Genomic DNA, 25,623 nt, shown 5'->3' on the forward strand with positions numbered 1-25,623 from the left:
ACATGTCATTTTAAGTTAAAATAGACACTTTAAATAGTAAAATAGACACTTTAAACCAGTATAGTAGTGATATATAATCTCCTGCACTTGTTTCTCATTTGATATTAGAGGGCCCAATCGACCAAACTCTTTTAATATTTTGGGCTAGTTAAATGTTTTGGTGTTCAATATGAAATCGTCTCACTATGAAACGGACTCATACAATTAATTAATTTTTCACATTGATCAATTTAAAAAGGAGAAATTGTAAATAATAAACAAACATTTGCTCGATTCACTGAAAATAAACCTAACTATTGTTTATTTTTAAATAAACACACATATTCAGTATGATTGCGGAAAAACCCAACTATTGGTTATTCCTAATCCTTGAATTACAAAGAAATTTTGAAGATTGTTATAAATAATAAGTCTATTTATATTTAACAAATTTACCAAATGGGTGAGTTTATTTAAAATAAATAATATACGAGTTTATTTTATGCGGACCAAGAATAAATTGGTTTATTGTTAACAATTTACTCTTTAAATATTGTAAATGTATATTAGTCCAACCTAATAGAAATTGTTTCATGGTCTCATTTCAAAATTTTTGTTTGGCCTTTGTTATCGACTTATCTAACTCGCATCAACAACTATCTTTATCTCCCTACATTCATTATCCAAAAAAGTAAAATAAAAAACAAAATAGAGGGTGGCTTATCTTCTTAGTTCTTCCACAATGAGTTGCAATCACTGTTGTTCATCACCTGTTTACTTGGTTTCCACACAGAAAAATTATAGCCAAAATTGTAAAACACAAACCAAATTATGTTGCCAATTTTCAAAAAACAGGCGTTTAAATAATAAAATCTCAAAAGTTGGTGTTTTTGCTTTGAAAGTGGAGAGTTTTACAAGCATTGCTGTTGCTAAACCTGCTGATATTTCTGTTTTAATCCAAACAAGGTTTGTTTCTTTTTTATACCCCTTCTTTATCTTTTATATTTCGATTATATAATACAATATAATAAAAAAGTTAAAAAATGATAAACGACACCTTATTAAAGCTTTGCTAATGGAAAACACAATGCATCTATATGTTCAAGTATGAAAAGACATTTTCAATGAACTACAAATATGTACACTTCTTAATCAAAGGGTTGATCAACATAAGTTCCATTTAAAACTCTATTACCCGTTGGGTTGATCCGAATTCAACCCGAAAATGACTTGACTAAAACCGTCGAACCAACGGTTTTAACATGTCTATATAAGATCAATAATTCGAACAATATTGATTTATTTTTTTTTAAATTTGCAGTGCATTGCTGATCTCTGTCTATTTGATAGCCAATTTTGTTGTCCCACAATTTATCTCCAAAAGTTTTGAGTTGGACAAAGAGGCTGAAAATGAGAAAACTGACATCGACTCCGTGAATGACAGAAACTCAAAGACGGGAGTGCGTGGTTTCAACAGCACCAAACCCAAATAAAGATTTTTCACAAGAGTAAGAATGTACGATTGCGTACATGGTACATCTAGTGTCCTCAAACCGTCTACATAAAGCTATTTTTAAGGACATTGGAAAAATGAAATGTCGTTGATTCATTAGTAATAATGTGTGTGTGAATATAGTTTTTGTACAAGAGAGTATCAGAAGATACAACAGGCAAGAACAAAAATTCCATACATTTCTGTAGTTCTCTTTTCATTAACAAAAAAATAATTACAATTTTATCAACGAAATGATGTGGCGGGATTTATAACTGTCTGATCTAAAACTGACTATAAAAATGCTTCTTCAAACAATCAAACTATTGTCCAATCGTTTTCATCTGAACCAGAAGGGTTTGTTGGCGATTGTGTGTACTCGGGTTTAGGAGGCCTCTTTCCAAACATCGATGCTCTGCTATCAGAAAAGGTCACAACTGATTGGCGTGTTGGAGAATCCTCCGAACTATAGCTCTCTTCTGAAGATGATTTTCTTGACTTATTTTTGCGGCCAAATACCTGGCTTAGTTTCTTAAATCGTGATTTTGGCTCCTCAATGGTATTAGCGTCTTCAGGCTGCCTCACAGCCTTAATGACATCATCAGGTCGAACAAAAATTGCTTCGACTGTTTCATAAACCTGCATGCACCAAAGCAAAAAACGATAAATTGACACGAAATTGGAATATTCAGTAGCACATGGATCTCATGGAACATCTAAGTGTTGCATTCTTCATAATTTGCCTATGCGCTTCTCAATTTATCTAAGCATATGGTTTATACATTACTACATTGCTTTCATTTTCTCATCCTAGGTCAACTCTCAACATTTACAAATATATTTGCTACACAAGGAGCAACCTATATCAGATGTATATTACAATCGTCGAGTGACGATGAATAATTAGTAATTCCCTCTGTTCCCAAATCATAGACCACATTAGGCCAGATTCCATATTTAGTAAGGCAGACTTTTGACTAGCCATTTATTTCAAACATACAATTCCCTAATACGATTAAGTTAAAGTGACTCCCACCTAAACGAGATTAAGGGGTTCGGAAGCACGCAACCTTACCTTTTTAAAACACTACTACAACATTTCAGTGTGATGGTAGTAGCTCTTTGCTTGTCATTCTTTAGAGTTGTAAACTTAAAAATAAAGGATATTCCTATTTCAAATCAATTTACTAGACTCAAATACGGCCTATTAGATAGCAAGTTTACGATCAGCAATTCAGCATAAAGGCGAGCACAAGACGAGAAAACTAATCAGTTGAAGGAATTTGTACCTGGCAAATATCATCGATTTTCTCCATCCAGGCCTCACTTTGCCATGTGGCAATGACAAAATCTTTACACTCGTAGAACAGTTTCACTACATTCTCGTCTGCAGAAAGCTTAGCCTCAGCAATCACAAATCCCAATCCAAGCTGAAATTAAATTACAAGGCAATAAGGAAAGCCCGTTCTCATTTTTCACTCTTAGTGAACGGAGATGAATAACACATTATGGGTAACTAACCAATGAGTGAAATAACTGGCCAAATAGCTGAGAAGGAGTAATGTCCTCTAATACAGTCAGCACGCCTTCCCTACACAAGGTCACATGTTCTGCAAATTAGCTAGTACAGAAAAAAGGTCTCAAATCGCAAGTAACATTCAGTATAAAAGTATTATAGTTCCAACTTACACTGCCAAATCCTCGTCAAAAAGTGGTGCTTGTCTAACAGCAGGGACAGGCTTGGCAGTTTCCCAAAGCTCTTGCCATAAATTACCTATTATAAAAAAGTAATCAGAGTAAAATTCCAAAAAAATAGAATCCTTTCGTATTGGATCTTCTAGGAATAGCAATGTCAAGCAGAAGGGCAATTAAGAAATCGCATAACCTCCCAAAAGAACCTCCAATAGCCAACAAAGCTGAGACAATCATTCCTTTTTTAAGAGAGAACACAGATCAAGCAATATCATTGTGGAAGGATAACATCAAACAAGCGCAATTTACATTCAAATACAAAATGATCCCAGCAGATTATTTTGAACAGGATTCAGACAGGATTCAAAATCTATACATAGCTGGCTTGGACTATTCGGCATTATGTTAATACATAGCCAACACAAAAAAAAAGTGTTTGTTTCACTTAAACTTCACCTTATTATAACATTTTCATTTTACTATGCATGAATAATAAAAGCTGCAATTAATGGTATTCTTCCAGATGTAGGCATCAATTTTCTTTTCAACAGAATCCCATTATCTAACGCATCTCTCTTGTCATGGAAGTAAAACATAAACAAACAAGTATACCATAGTGCACTACATTAGAGCTACAAGTGCAGAAAGTATTAGGATTCGTACTTTAGAACTTTAACTGTACCTATTTTGAGTAGTAAATGAAATTAGTAACCCTATCCAAATAGCAGAACTTGCCTGCATTTATATCCTCAAACTTGCTTTTCGAAAAGAAAACCATGTCCTCATTCTAATTAGAACATTCAAGGTGAGAAGCTATCACCTTTATAGAAAAACCTTGATATATATTCACCTATGATGAAATATCCATATAATAAACAATATTCTAAAATAAAGGCAGGAGCGCAGAACTGCAAAAGACCCGTTGAGCACAGAGCACATTTAGAACCTTAAACTTTTGATTCTAACCTAACTACTTGAAACACTAACTTACTAGTTGTCCTCACCAATTTGTATCTCCAACACAAAATTAATTAATACACTCATGGCTCAATAAGTCAATATGGCAGTAAATTATTGGAAGTCAGAAGCTTCGATAAGGCAAGTGGTCCGCAAAAGCACCAACTATTCTTACCACAAATATTCTTTAAATGTACACCTTTTTACATGTTTGTCACCCAAACCTATAAAATAAAAATGACTTAACAAAATCCTTCTATAGATTAGTTTGGGATGGGAGTATAATGTTAGCAGTAATGGTTGAACTCCTACACAATAAAATTATTTCTTAATATTTGTGAAAAGTCAAACTGGGCTGATGCAAGATGGAGGACATTTTGTTAAAGTATGCTACTACACATGCACAATGTAACAAAAACAAAAAGCAATTTGGTATGGTGAATTGTGAACCATCATACAATAACCAACTTAAACAATGCCAGCACCTAGTGAATTTCATGTGTCAATGTCAGATATGCTTATGATGTTGCTAGTATACAAAGCTTGACAACAATTGTAAAAAGCTGCAGGCAATTAATTGATTAGTGCCTTAGTGATTATTACTTTACTAGCAGATGAGTATTAAGAGGACCAGAGTCAAGCTGACCTTCTTTCTGCATACGTCTACTCAATCGACCTCTGGAAGATGTTGAATCACCTCCGCATGTACTTGCATCAGTGTCATTGCAGGACTCACTCCAATCAGGAGGAGAGTGCCATCTAATGAAGTCCTCAAGATTACATCCAGGATTTGCTGCCTGACAGGTTTAGTAACAAAATAGCAGTACTTATACAAGATGACTGTTTATCCTTGTCAGATGAGATAAGAAATGCAGGAAGGCTATTCTTTAATTAAGAACTAGACAAACCTTGAAAGCTTGCATATCAGACAGAAGCTGGGAACAGCCAGCTCCTACACTGCAAATAGAAAATAATCAAGCTGTCATAAACTGAAACAAGATGTAACCACATACCAAGGAGTAATTTAGCCTCAACCAGAAAAAAAAAACAGATAAAAATACAGTTGTCATGAAAGCAGCCCATATATTCAAATCTATGACTGTAACTAGTGACCTCAAAGCCCTCAGTCTCAATGTAGTTCCAACATTTGAGATGGCACATAATATTCAATAATAAGTTGTTTGGTTATCAATTGTTTCTTATAGAAAAGGTAAGCAGTGGAATACTGGGCAAGAAGAAAGAGGATGTGGTTATGGTGAAAGAAATAACAAAATACAAGACCTTGCCAAAAACCGAATGTTATAAGTAATTTGAGATGGAAGGAAATGGAAAGTGTTAGAAGTAATCTAGGATAGAGGGAGTAACATATTTTGAAATGTGAAGACTACTGATAATATCATGTTAACATCATCATCCTATTCAAAAGGGTAAACTGCAGGAGTGCTCAATGTTTTTTCAACTCAAACGTTGAAAGTAGGTAATGGGTAGCAAAGACTCTGAATGAAGTTGTATAGGTCATACAATTTAATGATATCGAATTGTAGCCAATAGAAAGGGCTTCAATGTAAGGACCCAGAATACACATAAACAGCAAAATTAATCTGCAAGACAATTCTGGATCAATTACAACTGCTCTGCACTTCCTATAGTAGAAGCCACAGCAGTTTAGTACAACTAAGATCATCCTAGCAAACAATATAGTAAGCATAATATGCTCATCAAGCTTGACATCTAGATAGAGATGACAATCTTACAAAATAAAAAAGACAGAATATTGTAAAGCTAACCTTCCTGTCCGAAGCACAAACTCTTCTGCTTCACGGGCAAGATCCTCAGTTAGCAATGGTCCTTCCTGTAATGCACAGATAGTACTTTAACCACAGAAATGGAGGCAAACATCATTCTATTGCTCCATATTCAACAAACCTGTGTCAGGGGAGCATAGACGGGCTCCCCAGTTTCCAACAGTGTCAAATTGTCAGCCTGATGACTCACTCCCAATCGTACAACATGATCCCCAGTGTTTGTTCTTGCATACAGACAAGAATTTGAAGTTATTCTTTCAGTTGAGAAAGGCGCCCCTTCAGCATCACATTCAGTTTCCTGAATTATTGATTCCAATGAATCAGTAGCAATTGCACGGCGTTTCTTCCTAGAAATACAGCAATTCATAAGTTGCATCTGCTGATAGAGTAGACAGTAACTCCATTCTGGTACATCATCAAGAGGAATCCCAGGAATATATAGCTCTTCGAACCAAAGTCTTCTGAGCTGCACACATGAAAAATGTAGATAAGATTTACAGTTCTCAATTTATCTCATAAAGAAACAAAAATGTCCCATTGCAGTTTCAAAACAAGAAAAAAAAAAGGAAAATACAAACAGATACAGAAAAATGTAATACGCAACTATGACATAGAAATCATCCAAGATTGTGTTTGGAAACAAGTAATTCATTTTAAATTTATAGATATCAATTATGAAATCATAAATGAAGAATTTGAGAATGATAAGTTTTGAGAAGTCATTCTCAAATTCTCAACTTTAACTAATTTTAAAACAATGGTGGAATTGGCTCAATCCACAATTGAATTTCATTAATTTGCCGAACATTAAATTTGAGCGAATTTTGTTACCAAACATAGCACAAAAGAAAAGTTAATAGCATCACAAATTAGAAGTCGACTGTAAGCAATTGTTTAACGTATTGTTGTAAACATTGAAATAATATACATACTCTTGGTTAAAAGTTTTCAAATGACACATAAGTATTGGAAGGAAACTACAAATGTATAACAAATATAAAAAAGAAAAAAGAAAAAAATTTCTGTTTTATTTCGGGAACTAGAATTACATCCCTTTTCATTCATTTTTTTGTATGATTTTCAAAATATAGCACTCATATGTACTTCATTTATTTCTTGTTAGAGAGGACCAGAGGGGTAGGCAGAGGAGAAGAGAACAAAAGCTTGGTTAAAAAAATATGTTAAGAGTATGTAAATGTCTTACTTGAGCAATGATCCCGCACCAAAATAATGCCATTTTCCGCAGCGTTTTCAAGCTTCCCATGACTTCAGAGACTTTAACAATCAAACTTTGTGGTGGTGCACCATGAACATCTTTTGGGAATGTCCTTGAGCTAGGCAGACTTTCAACACAAAAGCGGACTTTCCTATCGAGCGTAAGTCCCTCTGTGAGCATCTTCCAGGAATTACATGGAAGTGAACGATCAGCAAGAGATAACTAACAAAACTTAATTTGCAAATTTTTTTCTCAACGAGTCTGAGCATGTGTTCATCATGCACTTACGAGCATCAAGTATAGACTGTATAAAAGCCCATGCTTCATCATCACTGAACTCAGAAGAAACCTTTTCCTCCTTCTCCCTAAGCACTAGGAACTTAACGGCTGAGATGCCCAAACTTGCCCTTTCTCGAACTGGGGAAGAACTAGCAGATGATGTTAGAAAATCTTTTACTGACCTATAATTCTTCTCTGATCTGTCAAGTACCGAAAAGAGAGTAAATTCCAAAATTAATTTCTTCTAAATAACTAGAATTAATTAGATTGAACAGGAAGTGCTTGCATCTAGAAATGAATCTATTAAACCACTTAAAAAGAGTAGGATATACAACACTTATACCCTCTAAAACCTAAAAGAGGGTATTGTGACATTACGCAAGATAATAAGTATAAAATAGGTTTAATGAAAATTAAAATCTTTATTACAAATGTCAAATTTAGTATTTAGTTTTTACCTGCTGAACCTGGCATGTATTTTGCTTAAACTACATTCTTGTAGAGTGGATGTGCTAAAAGAAAAGCTAGAAAAGCCTAATCATTGGTTGAAAGAATTTAATGGTGAACTTACTCAATGGCAATAGCTAGTTGCTTCAAAACAGATGCAGGTGGGATAATATCTCTGGCCTCAGAACTATCAGCAGCTGACGGTGTCTCAAAACCCTAAACATGTCAATGCAGCAGAATAAATTTCAACCTAACCATGGCAGGGACAGAATAAAGGACTCAAGAAGATATAGGGACCGAAGCGTAAGTCCAATATACCACTATTTATGCCTAAGTGAGCAGGTGTAACTCCAACATTCTTCATTTTCTCTATAATCACCCTCCACATAACACCCCGGAAGATAAGTGGGAGATTTGAATTATTCAAACAATTATGTGTTTTTTCCTTCATTTTTTGTTATCATTTCATTACCCGAATGCCATTAATTAACTCCTACCTAAGGAAAGGTTTGAGGGGTCCGATGTACGCAACCTTACCCTAATTAGTAATAACACCGACAAAAATGTTGTTTTGAATTGACCCTTGCCAGCTAACATTATGTGCAACTTCACATAAATAAGAATTGCACATGATTAATGAGTCATTTTTCTTCATTTTTTACGGAGAAAAAATTTACAACTTATTAATTTGGAATTATATTGAACAATAGAAATGACTCGTTAAACATGTAAACTTATACATGTGAAATTGTAAATGGTATTTGCTATCAAGAGTCAACCTAAAGTGTAAGATTGCGTACATCCCAACCCCTAACACCCACCTATGTAGGAGCTACCTAAAGGCATTGTCGCATGAAGGTAGTGTAATTTTGTGTTGTAAAATGTTTTCTCTTTCATTAATGTAACTTTGGTAAATTTCACTAATAGAAAACTTCAACAAGAAAATAACATTTAACTCTACTCAAATCGAAAAGTTCGCTTGATGCCAATTACCAATTAAATGAGGTCTTCCTAGATAACATGTGCCATATCTACACAACAAGCACAAACCTTATCAATTGTCCTTTGTAAGTTACTCTTTTGAATCATATACCCTATAAAATACCCCAAACTGTAAAAAAATATCTTACTCCTACATCAAATGCTTAATTCAAGGCAAGGAAGCTAACAAAGAGCTCTTTTTTTTTTTTTTGAGAAGAGTGGCCATTATCAAATTCTCACTTAAGCCTTTCAATTTTGTAGATTTTTAAATTGGGTTGAACTTATTATTAATGTCAGCATCTAATTGGCAAACACGAGGCGTTGTAACGGTCGCGGTAACGAAACGATAATGCAGTAACAGGAGTGATGCAGTTATCATAGCGCCTAAATATCGGCCGAAACCATAAAATATCTCTTGATACGGCCTAAAACGCGATTTTTTATACCTTTACATCACGAAAAATATCGGCTCGTTTATTTAGAAAACCTTTACAATGCGACCGATGCAATGCGATGCAGCCTTGTTCTACTCTATAATACGAGGTACACAAAATTCATAAGCCAAAGAGATACCATTCCAAAACCATATGGAAATGAAAGGAAGAGCTCCAAAGTTTTTAATTATGAGCACATCATCTTTTATTCATCGTCGTGAGACAAACCATCCCAATATGTCCATCTATAAAACAAAAAACATGTGAAGAAATTATAATTTGTGATCTCTTGGAATCTTTTTTTGTAGCTGACCGAAAAAATTAAGAGTATTACGCTGACCTTAGCGAAAAAAATTCATATTTCCATTTTCCTCTTCATTATATTGGTACATAAGGTCATCAGACAGAAGCATGAAAGAAAAACTTAATATCCATTAATCTTGATATGGATTACATAGAACTCAGAAGTTTGAAAAACAAATGAAGAACTGCAAATTTAACATAACAAGTGTGTAGCTCACCTTAGCTTCTGCAGCAACTCTTTCATGGTACAAGTATAAATTTGGATCATACATAGGAAACGGCATCTTTATACCCTCGATGTTCTGTGTGCCTTCAGTTCCCTTTCTACTACTTCCAATATTCCTTAGTTTCTCATTCCATTCTTGCTTTATCCCTATTCTAGGCGGCTTCCATCGAAACTTCTTTGGCTCATTGAAACCCTATCATGACAAGTGGTAAAAACATAAGAGTTCTTTCAGACATCAATATATAACACCAACACGTCGTTACACAAATTTCAAGTTGTTGTGACCCATTAGGGTTTCGAGATTGAATAAATGCAACTATATCTTTATAATACAAACAAAGATTTAAGTTTCCGGTTATTGATTATAGCAATGGGGTAATGGAAACTTTTCGTCCTAAAATAGTTAATGTGATTCTCATTTTGGGACAGAAGGTGTATAGCATGACTTTATTGCGGATTGATCGCAAACTTGTCAACTTGGAATCAAAGATAGTCCTAAACTTAATCATATATACTAAATTTGTTTACTTAAGATGGTACTACCCTGCGATGCTGAATTCAGAAACCCATTCATTCTTACGCCACATACCTAAATACAACCAAATTTTATAAGTTTTTAATTAGCAATGAGAAATTCGAATCGAAAGTAACATTCACTACATCAACAGCTTCATAAAGAACAATCAAAAACACCAAATGTCAATTGTAATTCCACGATTCACAACAAAAGATTAATAAAACTGACCTTTTTCTCAACCTCAGCTGGCGATACAGCGTCAAACACAGGATCAGAACTCTTCCTACACTGCTCATCCGAATCTAAATTTTGTACAAATAGCAATCATAACTTTAAAAAATGAATTTTCAATTTTCAATTTAGAATTTTAAATTTCAACTTTCTCGTTTGCTTCTCTGTGTTGTTCTTATAAATACAGACGTAAAAAAAATAAAAATACTATAAAGAGGGGAAAAAAGGAGCCAAAATTGAATGAATGTATATAGAGTGAAGAGAAAATATAGAAAGGAAATCAAAAAATGGAGGTTAGAGAGAGAAAAGGGAGAAGAGAGAAAGGAACCTCGAAGATCAGATTTAAAATCAATGAGAATTTTCTCCGCTTTAGTAGCAGCGGAATGAATGGCTGTCCTTGCCTTTGATATAAACGATCCTCCCTCCAGTATATCTCTCATAATTCTTCTTTCTCAATTGCCGCTGATTTCTGCCATTTTTACGCATTCGCTTTCTTATTTATAGTGTGAGGAAGATGTGAGAGAAAACAAAAGAAATGATGATGAATAGAGTAGTTCACAGGAGCAAACGAGGAAGGTAGTAGAGAAGAGAAAATGATTAGATCACCTTGATGACATCATCACCAAGTTGATATATTCTTCGTTTTGATTTTTTTTTCTTTAAAATCATGAAAAATTAATAATCCTACTTCATAATTCAACCTTTTACCTATCTCTTGTAAACAATCATATCTTTAAATTGTTTTTTATTAATTTAACTTTTACCCTTAATTTGCTATCAACATAATCTTTAATTTTATAATAATTCAACTTAGCCCGTAGTTTGTGATCAGCATACTCTATTAGTATGTTGATAGCAAACTAAGGGTAAAGATTGATTTATTAAAAAATAATATAAAATTAGAATTATTTACGGTAGATGGGTGAAAGGTTTGATTATTAATTTGAATTTTTTTCTTTTTTTTATTATCTATATCTATATTCTATTTTATTCTATAAATTAATATACGGTGCAATAGAAATTTATTTGAATTGTTTCATTGTAAACTCTATCGTTAATTATGCACTTTGATATCAAAAGTTAAAGAATCATTGGCAAGTTTAGAAGTTAATAAAATTTTATTTCTTGGATCATCTTAATAATTCACAAGCTCTAGTCGTTAAGAATAGGGGAAGAAGCAAGAATAAATATCCCAAAGGGCATGATAATTTACATAATAGGATTAACTGGAGAGAAGAAAAAGGAAACTAGAACATGTCATTATTGTAACAAAAGTCTAAACATATTAAAAAGTATTGTTTCAAGTTGAAAAGAGAGTAAAAAAGGCAAGATAAACATGAAGATGACATCTCATTGAAATCCAAGTTGTATAAGTGTGTAACCTTGTTTTCTACTAGGCAAAGTATCTAGTAGCTCTAAATGCTAAGTAGGGAAGGAAATGCTTTGATTAAATGCTTTGGTTAAAAAGGTTCCTACTAAGATTTTGGTGTGAACCAATATGAGTTTGTAGTATCTTGTGATAGTTAAAGTGTGAAGAAAATTCATATGCACAAGTAATGGTTCATATATCTTGACAAAGATTATCCTCGAAAGCAAGGTTGAGCTTTGTAGCAAGCTTGTCGGATTTAGCTTCAATTGGTTGTAGAATTGTCGTCTGCTCCATATGGGGCTAGAAGGGGAGATTATTGGGTGTCCAACCCATTTATAATATTTTTGGGTCATTCATATTTGGACTAACTTATTATACTTTTAGAATAGCTTATCATGTAAGTTTAGTGTGTTTGTTTTTGTCTTACTTAAGTTTAAAAAAGAGCTATCGAGACATCAGAGGCAGAAATATCACACACAAATCAGAAACAGAATGAGGAGAGAGAAAGTGTGTTTATATTAAATTCAGCCTACACAGCGTCAATTGCTTTGATGGACAAGCAAAGGTGGTCCAATTTGGCTCCACTTTTAGTGTTGTAGGGGACAAAGGAGGCTTCAATCGGAACGGTGATGATAAGATTCAGTGGTCTGTGGTGTCGAAAAATAGGGTTGAACAGTGGTTGTATTGTTCTGTGTGAAATTTTTTTTGTTTTTCTCTCATATTTTATTTTTCTTATTGTTGATGCTTAATGGTGGAAACTAGTACACTTTGGTGATCTGATATTAGTGCTTGTACTCTTATTTTATCATAATGAGAGTGGTGACTTGGATATACTCTCTTGATTAGTCCCGTGATTTTTATCCTTTGCACTGAAATAGTTTTTCACGTAAACATCGTTGTGTGTTGTTATTGATTTATTATCCATTATTGTTTGTTTTATGCTAATTATTATTTATTTTTAGTGATTGAAGTGAAGTAAAATTTTTGTCTTAGTTTAATTGAATGTTTTGCTTAAATTGATTTGGGAGTGGATGTTAGCCTGACAGATTAATTAATGAATTTTTAATTAAAAGCTTTTATTTGATTGTGATTTAGTTAAATTTTGTGTTAGACATGAATTTTTAAGATTGGATTGATGATGATATGATAAATTGACTTTGTTTGGTGTGTTACAACTAAGTGGTTTAGTGAGGGACTTCGTCTTCTTTACGATAATAAACAACTCACACGCGGATCGCCGAATATTAAGTACACATTCGTCAATTTATGCAAATTTGTGGTGGGTGGGTCCCCGTGTTTAAAAACTGGATTCAATTAATTCGAATTTAACGTGTTTGTTAGCGTAATATCATACATTATATTAAAAGTTGAGAGTTTGATAAATAAAATTTATTTATTGGCAAAAGAAAAATAATTTAATCTTAATTAATGTCTTTACTATTAAAGTAATTTTGACTAACATTTATTTATATTTAAATTGAGTAAACTTGACAATATAATATGCTACATAATATATTGCTGAAAATTTCTAAAATTACAAAGTTAATTTATTCATATAACTGTCAAAATTGAGTATTTACTATATAATATATCTGGCTTTATTTTATAATATCATATGTTTATATATGTCGATGCTAAAAAATCATGTATTGCACGAGTTTTTACACTAGTAGACTATAACGATGGTTAATGGTTATAACGTAGAGTTAAGTCGTGTTAAATCAGATTCGATTTAAGAATTTTTAAATTTTTTTCATTTATACCTTTATAAACTAATAAATTTAGACCTAGATTCAGAATTGTTGTGTACTTGTGTCTAATAGCTATAGATTCTTATAAAAGTCAACAATGAACTTAAGTTTTATTGTTCAAACTTTAATATTTAATATTTTGAAAGCGTAATGAGTAGGGATTAGAGCTGTTCAAAACAAACCCGACCCGAAAATCCGACCCGGAATCGAAAATTATCCGACCCGAAAAATGTAAGTTTTTTAGGTTTACCGAACCGCAATTACCCGAACTGATACTTCACTCGAACCGTTTGATAACAGAAAAGGGCAAAATCGAACTCGAACTGCAACCGAATTTTATAACCGACATATAAACCTTAACCGATGTTACCCGAACTGAATAGTGATCGACCCGAGTCAAATCCGACCCGAATTATGCACGTAACTGAATGTAACCTGACTAAAACCGATTAAGATCGAACTGTTTTTAACCCGATGGATTATTAATCGAACTGTTTTTAACCCGAACCGATTGTAAATCTAACTGTTATAAATCCGAATCAAATTTTCACCTAATTTTAGCAAATTAAGTCCAAATTCAGTTTTCTAATAATACGGAAAAAGGAAGAACACAAGTTCTATACAGAAGAGATTGCATACAGAATATATATATATATATATATATACATATATATATATATATATATATATATATATATATATATATATATATATACATATATATATATATATGTATATATATATATATATATGTATATATATATATATATATGTATATATATATATATGTATATGTATATATATATATATGTATATGTATATATATATATATATATATATATATATATATATATATATATATATATATATATATATATATATACATATATATATATATATATATACATATATATATATATATATACATATATATATATATATATACATATATATATATATATATACATATATATATATATATATATACATATATATATATATATATATATATATATACATATATATATATATATATATATATATATATATATATATATATATATATATATACATATATATATATATATATACATATATATATATATATATACATATATATATATATATATATACATATATATATATATATATATATATATATATATATATATATATATATATATATATATATATATATATAAACTAATTGAAATAAATTGATCTACCTATTAGGGCTGGCAAAAGCTAACCCGACCTGCTAACCTGATCTGAAACCGACTCGAAATTAGCGGGTTTGGGTTTAGATTTTTGACCCAATTAATTAAATGGGTCAACCCGACCTGATCTGTTTATTAAATGGGTTAGGTTCAGGTTGAATATTTTAACCCGAAAAAAACCTGTTTAACCCATTTATTAAATTTAAGACGGATCAACATTTGCCAAATACTTCGTAAAACTAAGATAATACCAATTACCATGTATTGAGGGATTTGTCAGCTGAAGATGACTTTCAATAAGAAAGGAAGTTGTCCCACATCGGCTAAGGGATTTGTCAGCTGAAGATGACTTTCAATAACAAAGGAAGTTGTCCCACATCGGCTATGAAAGATACTAATAAAAGAAAAATCCTTTAAATCACTTCCACAGATCTCATACCAACTTACGCAGCCACACCGTGAGCACAAAGCGAACTATTCTTTCGCCTTTTACTAAAGAATACCGTGTGCTCGCTGCATTAAGTGGCATACGTTTATTTTTGAAGGAAGCCTTTATTAAGGTTAAATGGGTCAAATGACCTGAAATATATGAATTTAATGACCTAAAAAAAAAGTTGGTTAAATGGGTCATTAGCAGGTTGATCCGATCTGCTACAGATGTATCTGCTATATCTGATAAAACAATCGGTAATTATTTTTTGTAAGTAAATGAGCATACATCAATTAAAAACCTGACTATTAACTTATTTCGATATTGACCCGATCAATAGTTATCCGTAACCGATATCTACTCGAAAAATAAAGCTCGAACCCGATCTGTACCCGAAAAAACCGAACCAATTAGTAATCGATGACAACCCGAGACCGATTGACACTCGACACGAACTTCAACCGACACCGAACTGATGCTAACCCGATAGCTTGAATAACCGATCTCTAACCGAACCGTGACTAACCGACTCGACCCGAGTGTGAACCGTTGTAACACACAGCCGAAAAATAACCGATCCGAAATGCAACCGAACCGAATAACACCCGTCCGAAACCGACCCGATCAACCGAATGAACACCTCTAGTAGGGATGGTCATGGGCCCAGGATCCTGTAGGACCCGCCCCTTTTATAAGGGTCTGGGTCTTAATTTTTGAGACCCGTCGGATCCGGGTTCGGGTCTGGATCCAAATTTTTTTTGACGGGTCCGGGTCCGGGTCCTAAGGTGAAGACCCGGACCCTTAACTTTTAAATTTTAAATTTTATATTTTTGAATTATGATATTATGAATGGATGGGCGTGGGAGTGGGCCATTCTCATTCTCAATTATTTACTTTTATAAGCCTTGCGTTGCCTCCTCTTACTGAGATTACAGTGTTGGTCTTCCACTGACTGCTTTGCTCTATTTTCATATCCTTCTTGTTCAGAAATGTTCAAGATATGGTAACTTTTTCAAACAATTTTGTTGACGGGATATAATCTAATTATTTTGTAATACGATATATTTTGTATTTGAATTTCATGGACTCGAACAAGTATTAGTAATACGATAATAAGTTGCTTACAAAAATACAAAAAAACTCGAAAAAGGTTCAATTTTGACAAATCAAAGAGGCTTTGTATAAGACCCATTAAGGACCCTAGACCCTGTCAGACCCGTAGAGTCCGGGTCCGGATCTGAAAATTTTGGACCCTTAGGGTCCGGATCCGGGTCTGGATCCAAAAAAAATAGGGTCCGGGTCCGGGTCTGGCCAGACCCGCCCCATGACCATCCCTAGTAATGAGGTTAAAAATGGGTATATAGATTGAATATAAGTATTAAATAAGTCAAAATAAATACTTCTAAGAAATGGGTTTAAAAGTTTGAAAATGATTTTGGGTCGTGTAATGAGTCGAGTCTAAAATTGGTCTACCAAATCTATGTTTTAAATAGTTCTAAAAAGTGTGTCTGGATCAAGTTCAATAAGGTCAGTTGTGGGGCGGGTCCAATAAAATTTTGAATTCATATATAACTATCCATAATATCAAATTGTGTTTGGAAACAGAGTTAATTACCTGAAAACGTATTACAACTTGTTTTTTGTCATTGCCTTAACCTGTATTACAACTTGTTTAGGATAAAATAGTACTTATTGTGCTAATAACAAAAGAGTGATTGAGATCACTGGTTATAAAAGATATAACAATAATCAACAATGTAAAGAGAAAAAGTCACATAAATTTACGTAGTTCACTAGCTAACATTGTAATAGCTATATCTACTATGCTCAAGACTAATTTTCACTTTAAAATAAAAAATATAATATAAGATAAAAGTGAATATTTTAATCTGCCCGAAAGTTCTAAATATAAATCTCTAAATGTTTACCCACTAACTAATCAAAAATCTAAGCTAGAGATCAATCCTAAAGCAAAGAAAAACAATCCTAATAAAAATAAGAAAGTCAAACCTAACAAGAATAGAAAATACAACCATCAATCTTGTATAATGTAAGTCACATATCCAAAAATCTTCACCTTGACTTGCATTTGCATTCTTGTTTAATAGTAAATAAGTCCCAAAATAAAAATAAAAAACAATTTATAAGCCTCTGAAATGATACTAACTTATGTGTATATAGCAACTTTTTTCAAAAACTTATTTGTAATGCTCCACTTAGACCACAAGCTCCATATAACAAGTAGTTGATGAATAGAGTTGAAAAATTAAAAGGGATATTTAAAGAAAATAGCAGGCAGTATTATTTAGGGTATATAATAATTAGTATAAGGTTATGTAATTGTTTTTATCTAGGGTTTTTGTATGGCTCTAGAATTGTTGTTTATATACTATGATGATTAGTGTGACTTGAAGTCCTTAATCATGGTCTAATATGTTATGTTTAAAGGGGGGTAAAATGGTAATTTCTAATATAAGGATATAAGGCTTAAAAGAAACACTTGAAGTTTGGAGGCAGAAGAAAAAGTCGAGTCAACTTTCCCCCTGGCCAAAGGGAAGCCGACTCGGCATTTGGCTCTGGATCATTTCTATGTTGTTCTGTTTCGGTTCTTGTTTTGTCTTAGGATTTTATGTAAGTGTTTAGTCCCTATGCATTATAAATAGGATAAACACATAGATTAGGATGATTGCTTTCTTAACCTCATTCTCTCTCTACATAATTCTCTCTCTATTCTCTATTCTCTTCTTCCTCAATTGTAATCATCATCAAGTGTATATTTCCATTGGAGAACCGTTAAAAGAAGCAATAAGACATCCAGGTTAAGATAGTGGACGTAGTCCAATTAGGGGTGAACCACTTAAATCTTGGCGATATTTTGTTTGTGTTCTTATTTGCTCATCTTTGGGGTTCTTGGGCTGCACATATACAATTCTGTTTTGAGTGTTTGCGTGATACTTGTTCTTGAGATTAAACCTTTGATTCTGGGGTGTAATAGGATTAATTTGTTCATATACACCAAGTGATTGTTCAATAAGAAATCAAGTATTATTATTTCCTACACGTTTGTAGTCTATTCTTGTGACTTGTTTAATTTCTAGCTGGTTCGGCCCTCATAAATTTTAAATTAATATTGTTAATATTGATATATAGTTTTTCAACTAATTTAACTTTTATATGTATTACAAAAAAGAATACACATAAATTTTTGTATATATTAGTGTATACTAGCTACTTGAGTGTGTACTCCGTTGTATATCATGAATCATCTCTTGCAAGGCCACCGGTGCTTAAAGTGAAACAAGCTGCTCGATATTCACCGGAAAAGCGTAATTCCGAGGTCCGCTGAAAGCTGTATCGATTATCATGCGAGCAGCTGCTTCTGTTGGATGGTAAAAATCCCAGAAAATATGATCATTTCTGTTGGAACAATAAGTAGATATGGGTATGCATGCTATTTTTGCATTCAGATTCCCCAATCCACAACATGCTGCTTTCTCTTCCTTGAATCCTGCAATACTTAATTCTATAAGATTCTGTTTGGAAACAAGCAATTCATTTCATATTGTATATTTCGATCATGAAATCAAGAACCGAGAAGATTTCATTTTCAAATTTCCAATTTTATTTACTTTTATAATTGTTAGATGTGGTGACTCATCAATAAAACCCAATGTGTACATATGATGGATATGTGTCGTCTTGGATGTTTAGGATATTAAATGGGTTGTTGATGAATGGTGTTGGTTTAGAACAATTCTGATGGTATCTGTTGCTCGCTCGATCATGGCTTGACCCAAGGAAGTGTGCTCGACTAGTTCAGCAAGAGATCAGAAGCTAGCCTACATTCTGATCTCTCGCTCGATGTACATACTTCGCTTGACCGCCCACTCGCTCGACCTACATACTTCGCTCGACCGGTTGAGCGGTTGTTCGCGGGTGTTCTGTTTTATTCGACAACATTAAATCAGTTCATGGGCATTCATTTATCTGTTCTCCTGGTTTCAAAGCCTATATAAGGCTATTGTATATCCTTGTACATAGAGTGTGAAAAGATCATTTGCGCATTTTCTGTTTTTAATCTTTCTTGAGATCTTTCTTGATTTATTTGCATCAAACTCTAACAATAATATAAATGTTCGAATTAATTCAAATTCAAAATTGAATTTCATTGATTTGTCAAACATTAAATTTGAGCTAATTCTAGATTTTCAATAATATTATCTTCCCAAACATAGCATTATTGTAATTTAATCATAACAGAATAGTACTGATGAGTTGGTTCGGCCCACGTGTAGATGTGATTGTTCCAAAGGTGTTAGGATCATGTTAATTAGAGATCCAACAAATTGACACACACTTTGGAGTTTGGTAATGAGTTATGTTATTAGCCATAGTACTCAATGTAGACAATTATCCTTAAATAATTTATATAAAATGTATAAAATAACATTTATGATAACAAATGCTAACTAATTTTAGAATTGTGGACATTAATTTTTCACTTTTTTCTCCCAATTTTTTTAATACAAATCTGGTAAACTAAGTAAAAGTTCAATTTTCTCCAAATCTAAAAAATACTCTTTAGTTTAGGTGCTTCAATTATTAAATCTCAACATTGTATTTTTCTCTACAAATTCAAATTTTAGGGATATTTTAATTTAAAACACCTAACTTCTTGATGATAACTAGCTATAAACTCTAAAAGCCACATGTGATATTAATTTATTTGTACATGTATTATTTTTTTTAAAACTTTTTTTAAAAGTTACGATTTTTATATAATATTTCAAAATTAGAATTTTAGAATAAAATGCCTTTAAAAATTGGGATCCCAAAAAGTAAAAGATTTTTAGAATTATATAATAAGTAGCATACCGTAAGTAGCAGGATGTTGAATGAGACTAAGGAAGAAGCTGTAAGTGTCAAAGTAGCTATATTGGAAATCTTTAAGTTGTGTTTGGTATTCCTGAAGAAGTGATATAAGTCCTTTGTTGTAATTCAAAGCCCCTGAATTGGCTGCTTCATTGCAAGCTTCAGTTTTGTTCCTTTCTCTCTGTGCTGGGCAACACCCTACCGCTGCCACCCCGAATATTGCGAATTTTCGAGCCCCCAAATCATATAATCTCTGTTAAAAATACAATAATTGATTAAGTTCCATTATTTTATAGTGCTTGGATTTCAGTTTTTTGTGATTTGTGTCAAAGTATAAATTTTTAAAAAATTCATTAAAGATTTTCATATGAGTCAATTTTGAATTAGCTATTTTGAGTCAATTTATAATAGAGTTTTACGTCTATATTGATTTTGGTATATGAATTCAAATTCAATTTAAAACTGGTCAAAATCAAATTTAATTATAGAATCAGATAAATATTAAATTGTTAATCTATTTTTAAACACCTCTACTTATATTCTTATACATTATACATATTCAATGATTCAAACACCTCTACTTATAATCTAAACTCAACTCAATATACTGAATGCCTCGTTTATTTCTTCCTTCCCACGGGTTTTGTTATAAATTTTATTTTTTTTACCCAATTTTTATCTTGATTCACACCCATTTTTTAACTCTTATTCATCCATTTATTTTACTTTTTCTAAACCACACTTTATTTACATTTATATTTTTTTGAATTGTTGAAATTTTGTTTTTATTAACAAATGCTAATACGCGGTAATCCCGAGGTATTGGGTTTCCACGTGGTAACTAAAACTTTTTAAAAATTCACACAGTAAGTCTAGGTTTATCAAATTCTTTCTCCGTGGCCTTTTTATCGAAAACGTTTAAAAACGTTAGTTACAAAGCTTAAACCTTATTGCACGTCTATTTATTCGTTTCACCAGATCAAATTACATCAGTTTCATAAATTTTCCTAAATCATAAACCCTAACTCTATCATATTTCCTTTAAATTACATTATTCCCCTCAAATTCAAACCCTAGTTTTTTTCAATTCTCTTCTACTATCAAATTATAAAATTGATAGATCTTGTGAAACGAATAAATAGGCGTACAACAAAGTTTTGTAATTAACATTTTCAAACATAACTTTGTAATTAACATTTTCAAACATAATCTGTGTAAAAATATCACAGAAAAAGAATTAATAAATCACAGTTAACCACGTGAATTTTTAAAAAATTTTAGTTATCACGTGAAAAAACTCAATATCTTAGATTACCATGTGAAATTTCTTTCATAATAATAAAAATCAAAAGAAAGTCAAATATTAATGTGGAAGAATAAATAAAAAAAAATACCTTCAATTGACCTCTGAAAGCGAGGAGCATGGAATCGACATATTGCTGTGGAGTACCTTTCTTCATTTGGCTGGAAGAAGAAGACGATCCAAAATACCCAAATATATCATTGCTTCCTATCACAATCGCTAACACAGATTTTGATAACAGTATCTGTGCTTCCATTTGTCCCAGTTGTTGCATCATTGTCGCTTGTACTGTCCCGAAGTACGTTATTTGGTTGTTTAACGTCAATGACTGTTTCTATTTAATGTAATACACAAAACAAATATATCTCATCACATTATTTTTATTTTTTTAAAACCGAGAATCTAATAAATTTTTTAATTTAAAAATTTTTCAAGCCGAGAATCTAATCTAAGTCTAATCTAATCTAATATCTAATAAATAAAAAAAGAGAGAAATAACATACGAAAAGTTGATCAGTGCCATCAAAGATTCCAGCACCTCCAGATGCAAAGCTAACACCACTTGAAAAGTTGCTACTTTTAATGCGCGTCAATGAAAGGTATGGCGGTGATGACTGCACTCCCATCTTCTCAGCTGTGTTTTTGTCATACAATTATACTTCTTATGTTAGTGGACTCAACATGCATGTATATGCTTCTCTTATCACCCCTACCTACTTGTACTTATATTTAAAGAAAATAAATTGAATTATAGTTTCGACCCGTCTAATTCGGGAGTTGAACAGTTAGCAATCACCTTCTGAACCGCTAAGAAATCATCTGAAACCGTTAGGAACTTAAGACAGAACCGAAACGCTAGGATTCAAATCAAGTTCTATTTTTTAGAATCAAAACTTATTAATAATAACTAAAAGATTATTTTCATTTGACCTGTGATATTAACCCTTGGTAGCACATAATATAAACAACTTTCTCATTTTTTAGTTAAGTTTTTTACTACTATTTGTAAATAATTAAAATAATCAATAATTATTACATATCTTTAAGCACTATATGTCTATATCTTATTATAACCAAACAAGGAGGGAGGGGTGGCAAGGTAATGCGTGCCATGGCCCTCACTCAAAACTTCAACAAAGTTTTAAATTTTAAAGAACTCATTATATTATATTTTTAAATAAATAAATAACATAACATAATCACGCATGACAAGCCGTCAAGGCTCATGTGGATACTTAAGCTTATAATTAATTTGAGTATTTTATAAACTAGCAATGTATAGTCGATAGTTATGTGCTTATATTTAATTTGGTAGTGTATATTTAGCGTTTTGTTGTTGTGTAAAAATTAATGTTTAATAGTATAAATCAATATAATTTCAAAGTATATTTGCAAATTGCAACAATACTAAAAATTATAAAATTAATTTGTACCTTAAATAAAATTAAAACCTTCATACAAAATCATTATGTTATCTTTTAATTGTTTAAATAGTTACCCTTCATTAAAAAACTCTAGAAAAAAAATATGATTGTAGCTATTAATTAAAAACAGAAAAGTCATTGTATCAATATATATATGTTTTACTGTTTGCTTATGGACAAAATTGCCATGTCCTATTTAGAGACTTTAGGCTTGAGTCCACTACATTGTAACAACCAAAAAAATCCAAGTTATGTGGGATTCATAAATCTGTAAGTAATTATTGTTAAAGTGAACATTTCTTAGTACTTCCTACGTTTTAGAATAGTTTGCTATATAAATATTTTTGACACTATTTATCATTAAAATTCATTTTATATATTGCGGTAAATATATAGTGTCGTTCCTGTTATTGTATGAGCCCTAGAAAATCTGAAAGAAATAGGCCTTCTCTAATAGAGGGTCGAGTCTAAACTTAAAAGGGTGTTTAAAAAAATAACAAAGATGACCCTATCTATATATTATAGCATCAAAAATGTTAACGTATTATATAATTCTTAAATGATAAAATAACTATTCATAAGTTGTAAATTTTTAAGTATCTATTTCTATTAACTAGCATTTTCTAATTTTAGAGTCCTTTCTAACTCTGAGTCTTAGGCAAATGCCTATCTTATCTATGGGTAGAAATGACCCTACTAATGTATAAGAAAAATATAGTCAAATAAACTCATGCTTAAATTGTTTAATCACATACTTTCAAAATATAAAGTTTTTTTATTTGGGTTGCCAAGACACATTTTTATAAACTCAATATACTAATTTATAAGTAGAGGTAAATTTCATGGCACACCAAAACGCTTTTGAAGCGTCTAGAATATCATTTGTCATGTCTTTTTTTTGGACGTACCTTATTAAATAGAGCAAACAAACATACATAGTATTATGGATGAAACAACTCATGAAGATAATCCATATAATTTACCTTCTTTTTCACAGTACTAGTGAGTTTTTTGAAAAATCAAGAAGACGCCTTTTAAAACTTTAAAATGATGACAATAAATATTTAAATTCTTAACCTCTTTAATTTATTATAAATATAAAAGTTAATTTTACCATGATATTTATTTTCATATAGAAAAAGTAGTTATTAATGGATAATGTCACATAGACTAATTTTTATTTGATTGATAATAATTATATAAAACGGACAACATTTTAGTCATTTACATATAGTTATTATTTATCATTCGAGATTAAGGCTAGTCAAGTGAAATCTTATTTAAATTATCTAATCACATAATATCATAAAATTTAAATTTTTATGACTTTTAGTTATGCACAAATCACTATATAAAAAATTAAAATTAACTTATTAAATTGAAAAAAAAAGTTAAATGTATAAATATAATGGAACGAAAGTAGTTACCAAGAAAATCAGCAGCATTCTTGCCATTGCTAAACCTTCCAGTAGGTTTGTGGGTGGGAAAATCAATGCCATTATGGGGAAAATCAGCCTTGGCAATGGAAAGAGGGAGATGATTGTTGTTACCAACATCAACTAATGAATCTCCAAACACAAACAAAGCTGGTACAAGCTGTTCAGCTCTTATAGAAATGAATAAAATATTAATCATTAAAATTGTGATCATATAATAATTTATTAATACTCTTTTTCTGCAATTTACTACTGTTGAGGAAGCCATTTTCTTGTGGTGTTTCCTCAAAAAGAAAAAGGAAAAAGAGAATAATGAATGAGGAATAATTAAAGAGTTGATGGGGGGGTGTTTAGAATTTATAGACGGACAAAAAATATGGGCTATGGCCTATAATAAGCTTGAGGGGTTCCACCTCTTCTTGTCCATTTAGTGCAAGGTGTGTGAATGCTTGACATTTTTTTATCATTTATTTTTCTTATTATGTACAATTTTTTTCCAATTGCCTATTTAATTTGTGGAGCATGCATTTTAGTGCTCTATCATTGTGAGAAAATTCCAAATTGGTTAAAATAGAGTTGATAAACGTTGAATCTTTGTTCAAAATAGAGTATGACTCGACTCACCTGCTTATAAATATTAAAATAAATTGTCCAGATATTTACATACACGTAAGACCTAAAACTTAAAACTAACACGGCCGAGATATCACATTTCAAATTCAACCTAAAACCTAAATGTATATTTCTAGTAAAAAAAGATACTTCTATTCTTCAAGGGATTGTAAAACTTTCATTTTAGTATGTCTCTTTAACTTTATTAAACTTCTATTAAAATAATAATTTCATCATATTTTTTGATTCTTATCCCAAAATAGCACAAATGTAAGTGTGCTTCATAATACTCTCCTCAAGTTGGACTGTTAAAGTGGCGTTATTATCACAAAACATACTAATAACATACAAATTTTTGTTGATTTGAGAGCAAGATCGAGCCACTCTTATTCCTAAAAAGTACTTCAACTGACAAACTAGATCCTTTATTTTGAAGCGATTGTTAAGATATTGCTTGAAATTAACATATGCCTTTGTAATATATGTAACTTATATTATATCATCAACATACAAGAAGTCTATGTAATTACACTGTGATCACCTAAATTAATCAAATGCTCCATAATTCATCTTATTTATATATAGTAGTAATTACACTCATTCGAAAGATATTAATTTCCTTCACCATTAACAATTTGTCTAGAGTAACA

The 25,623-nt window shown here is 31.6% G+C and overlaps 3 protein-coding genes and 1 non-coding gene across 6 annotated transcripts; 2 read left to right on the top strand and 2 right to left on the bottom strand.

The window, feature by feature from the left end:
* The first annotated feature begins 637 nt into the window (after positions 1-637).
* On the top strand, positions 638-1,726 carry LOC130807737 (uncharacterized). The gene is made up of 2 exons (XM_057673060.1): positions 638-945; positions 1,301-1,726. Exons 1-2 carry the CDS (start codon positions 722-724, stop codon positions 1,470-1,472), a joined length of 396 nt encoding a protein of 131 aa, XP_057529043.1. The 5' UTR covers positions 638-721; the 3' UTR covers positions 1,473-1,726.
* Positions 1,727-1,785: 59 nt separating this feature from the next.
* Positions 1,786-11,130, bottom strand: LOC130807736 (uncharacterized). 3 transcript variants are annotated; one of them, XM_057673058.1, is made up of 14 exons: positions 10,888-11,129; positions 10,557-10,630; positions 9,804-10,004; positions 7,992-8,083; positions 7,430-7,620; positions 7,130-7,311; positions 6,047-6,391; positions 5,908-5,972; positions 5,029-5,077; positions 4,767-4,917; positions 3,161-3,245; positions 2,993-3,062; positions 2,761-2,901; positions 1,786-2,110 (listed from the first exon to the last, which is right to left on the bottom strand). In XM_057673058.1, the coding sequence occupies exons 1-14, from the start codon at positions 10,997-10,999 to the stop codon at positions 1,790-1,792; spliced, it is 2,079 nt and encodes a 692-aa protein (XP_057529041.1). In that variant the 5' UTR covers positions 11,000-11,129; the 3' UTR covers positions 1,786-1,789. The 3 variants fall into 3 exon arrangements, 2 of the variants coding, with proteins under 2 accessions (XP_057529041.1, XP_057529042.1); XR_009040647.1 differs by having other exon boundaries at positions 1,973-2,110; positions 2,761-2,858; positions 10,888-11,130; XM_057673059.1 differs by lacking the exons at positions 9,804-10,004; positions 10,557-10,630; positions 10,888-11,129 and adding exons at positions 9,422-9,527; positions 9,623-9,794.
* A 4,215-nt stretch (positions 11,131-15,345) lies between these two features.
* Positions 15,346-15,460, top strand: LOC130809533 (U5 spliceosomal RNA). The gene has a single exon (XR_009040837.1). It is a non-coding gene; the product is annotated as a U5 spliceosomal RNA (small nuclear RNA).
* Positions 15,461-17,912: 2,452 nt separating this feature from the next.
* LOC130808745 (GDSL esterase/lipase At5g55050-like) lies at positions 17,913-24,701 on the bottom strand. The gene is made up of 5 exons (XM_057674224.1): positions 24,353-24,701; positions 22,005-22,135; positions 21,593-21,835; positions 20,202-20,451; positions 17,913-18,834 (listed from the first exon to the last, which is right to left on the bottom strand). Exons 1-5 carry the CDS (start codon positions 24,627-24,629, stop codon positions 18,614-18,616), a joined length of 1,122 nt encoding a protein of 373 aa, XP_057530207.1. The 5' UTR covers positions 24,630-24,701; the 3' UTR covers positions 17,913-18,613.
* Positions 24,702-25,623: the final 922 nt, after the last annotated feature.

The sequence above is a fragment of the Amaranthus tricolor genome, chromosome 3 (genome assembly GCF_026212465.1).
Source record: "Amaranthus tricolor cultivar Red isolate AtriRed21 chromosome 3, ASM2621246v1, whole genome shotgun sequence".
Classification (NCBI taxonomy): Eukaryota; Viridiplantae; Streptophyta; class Magnoliopsida; order Caryophyllales; family Amaranthaceae; genus Amaranthus; species Amaranthus tricolor.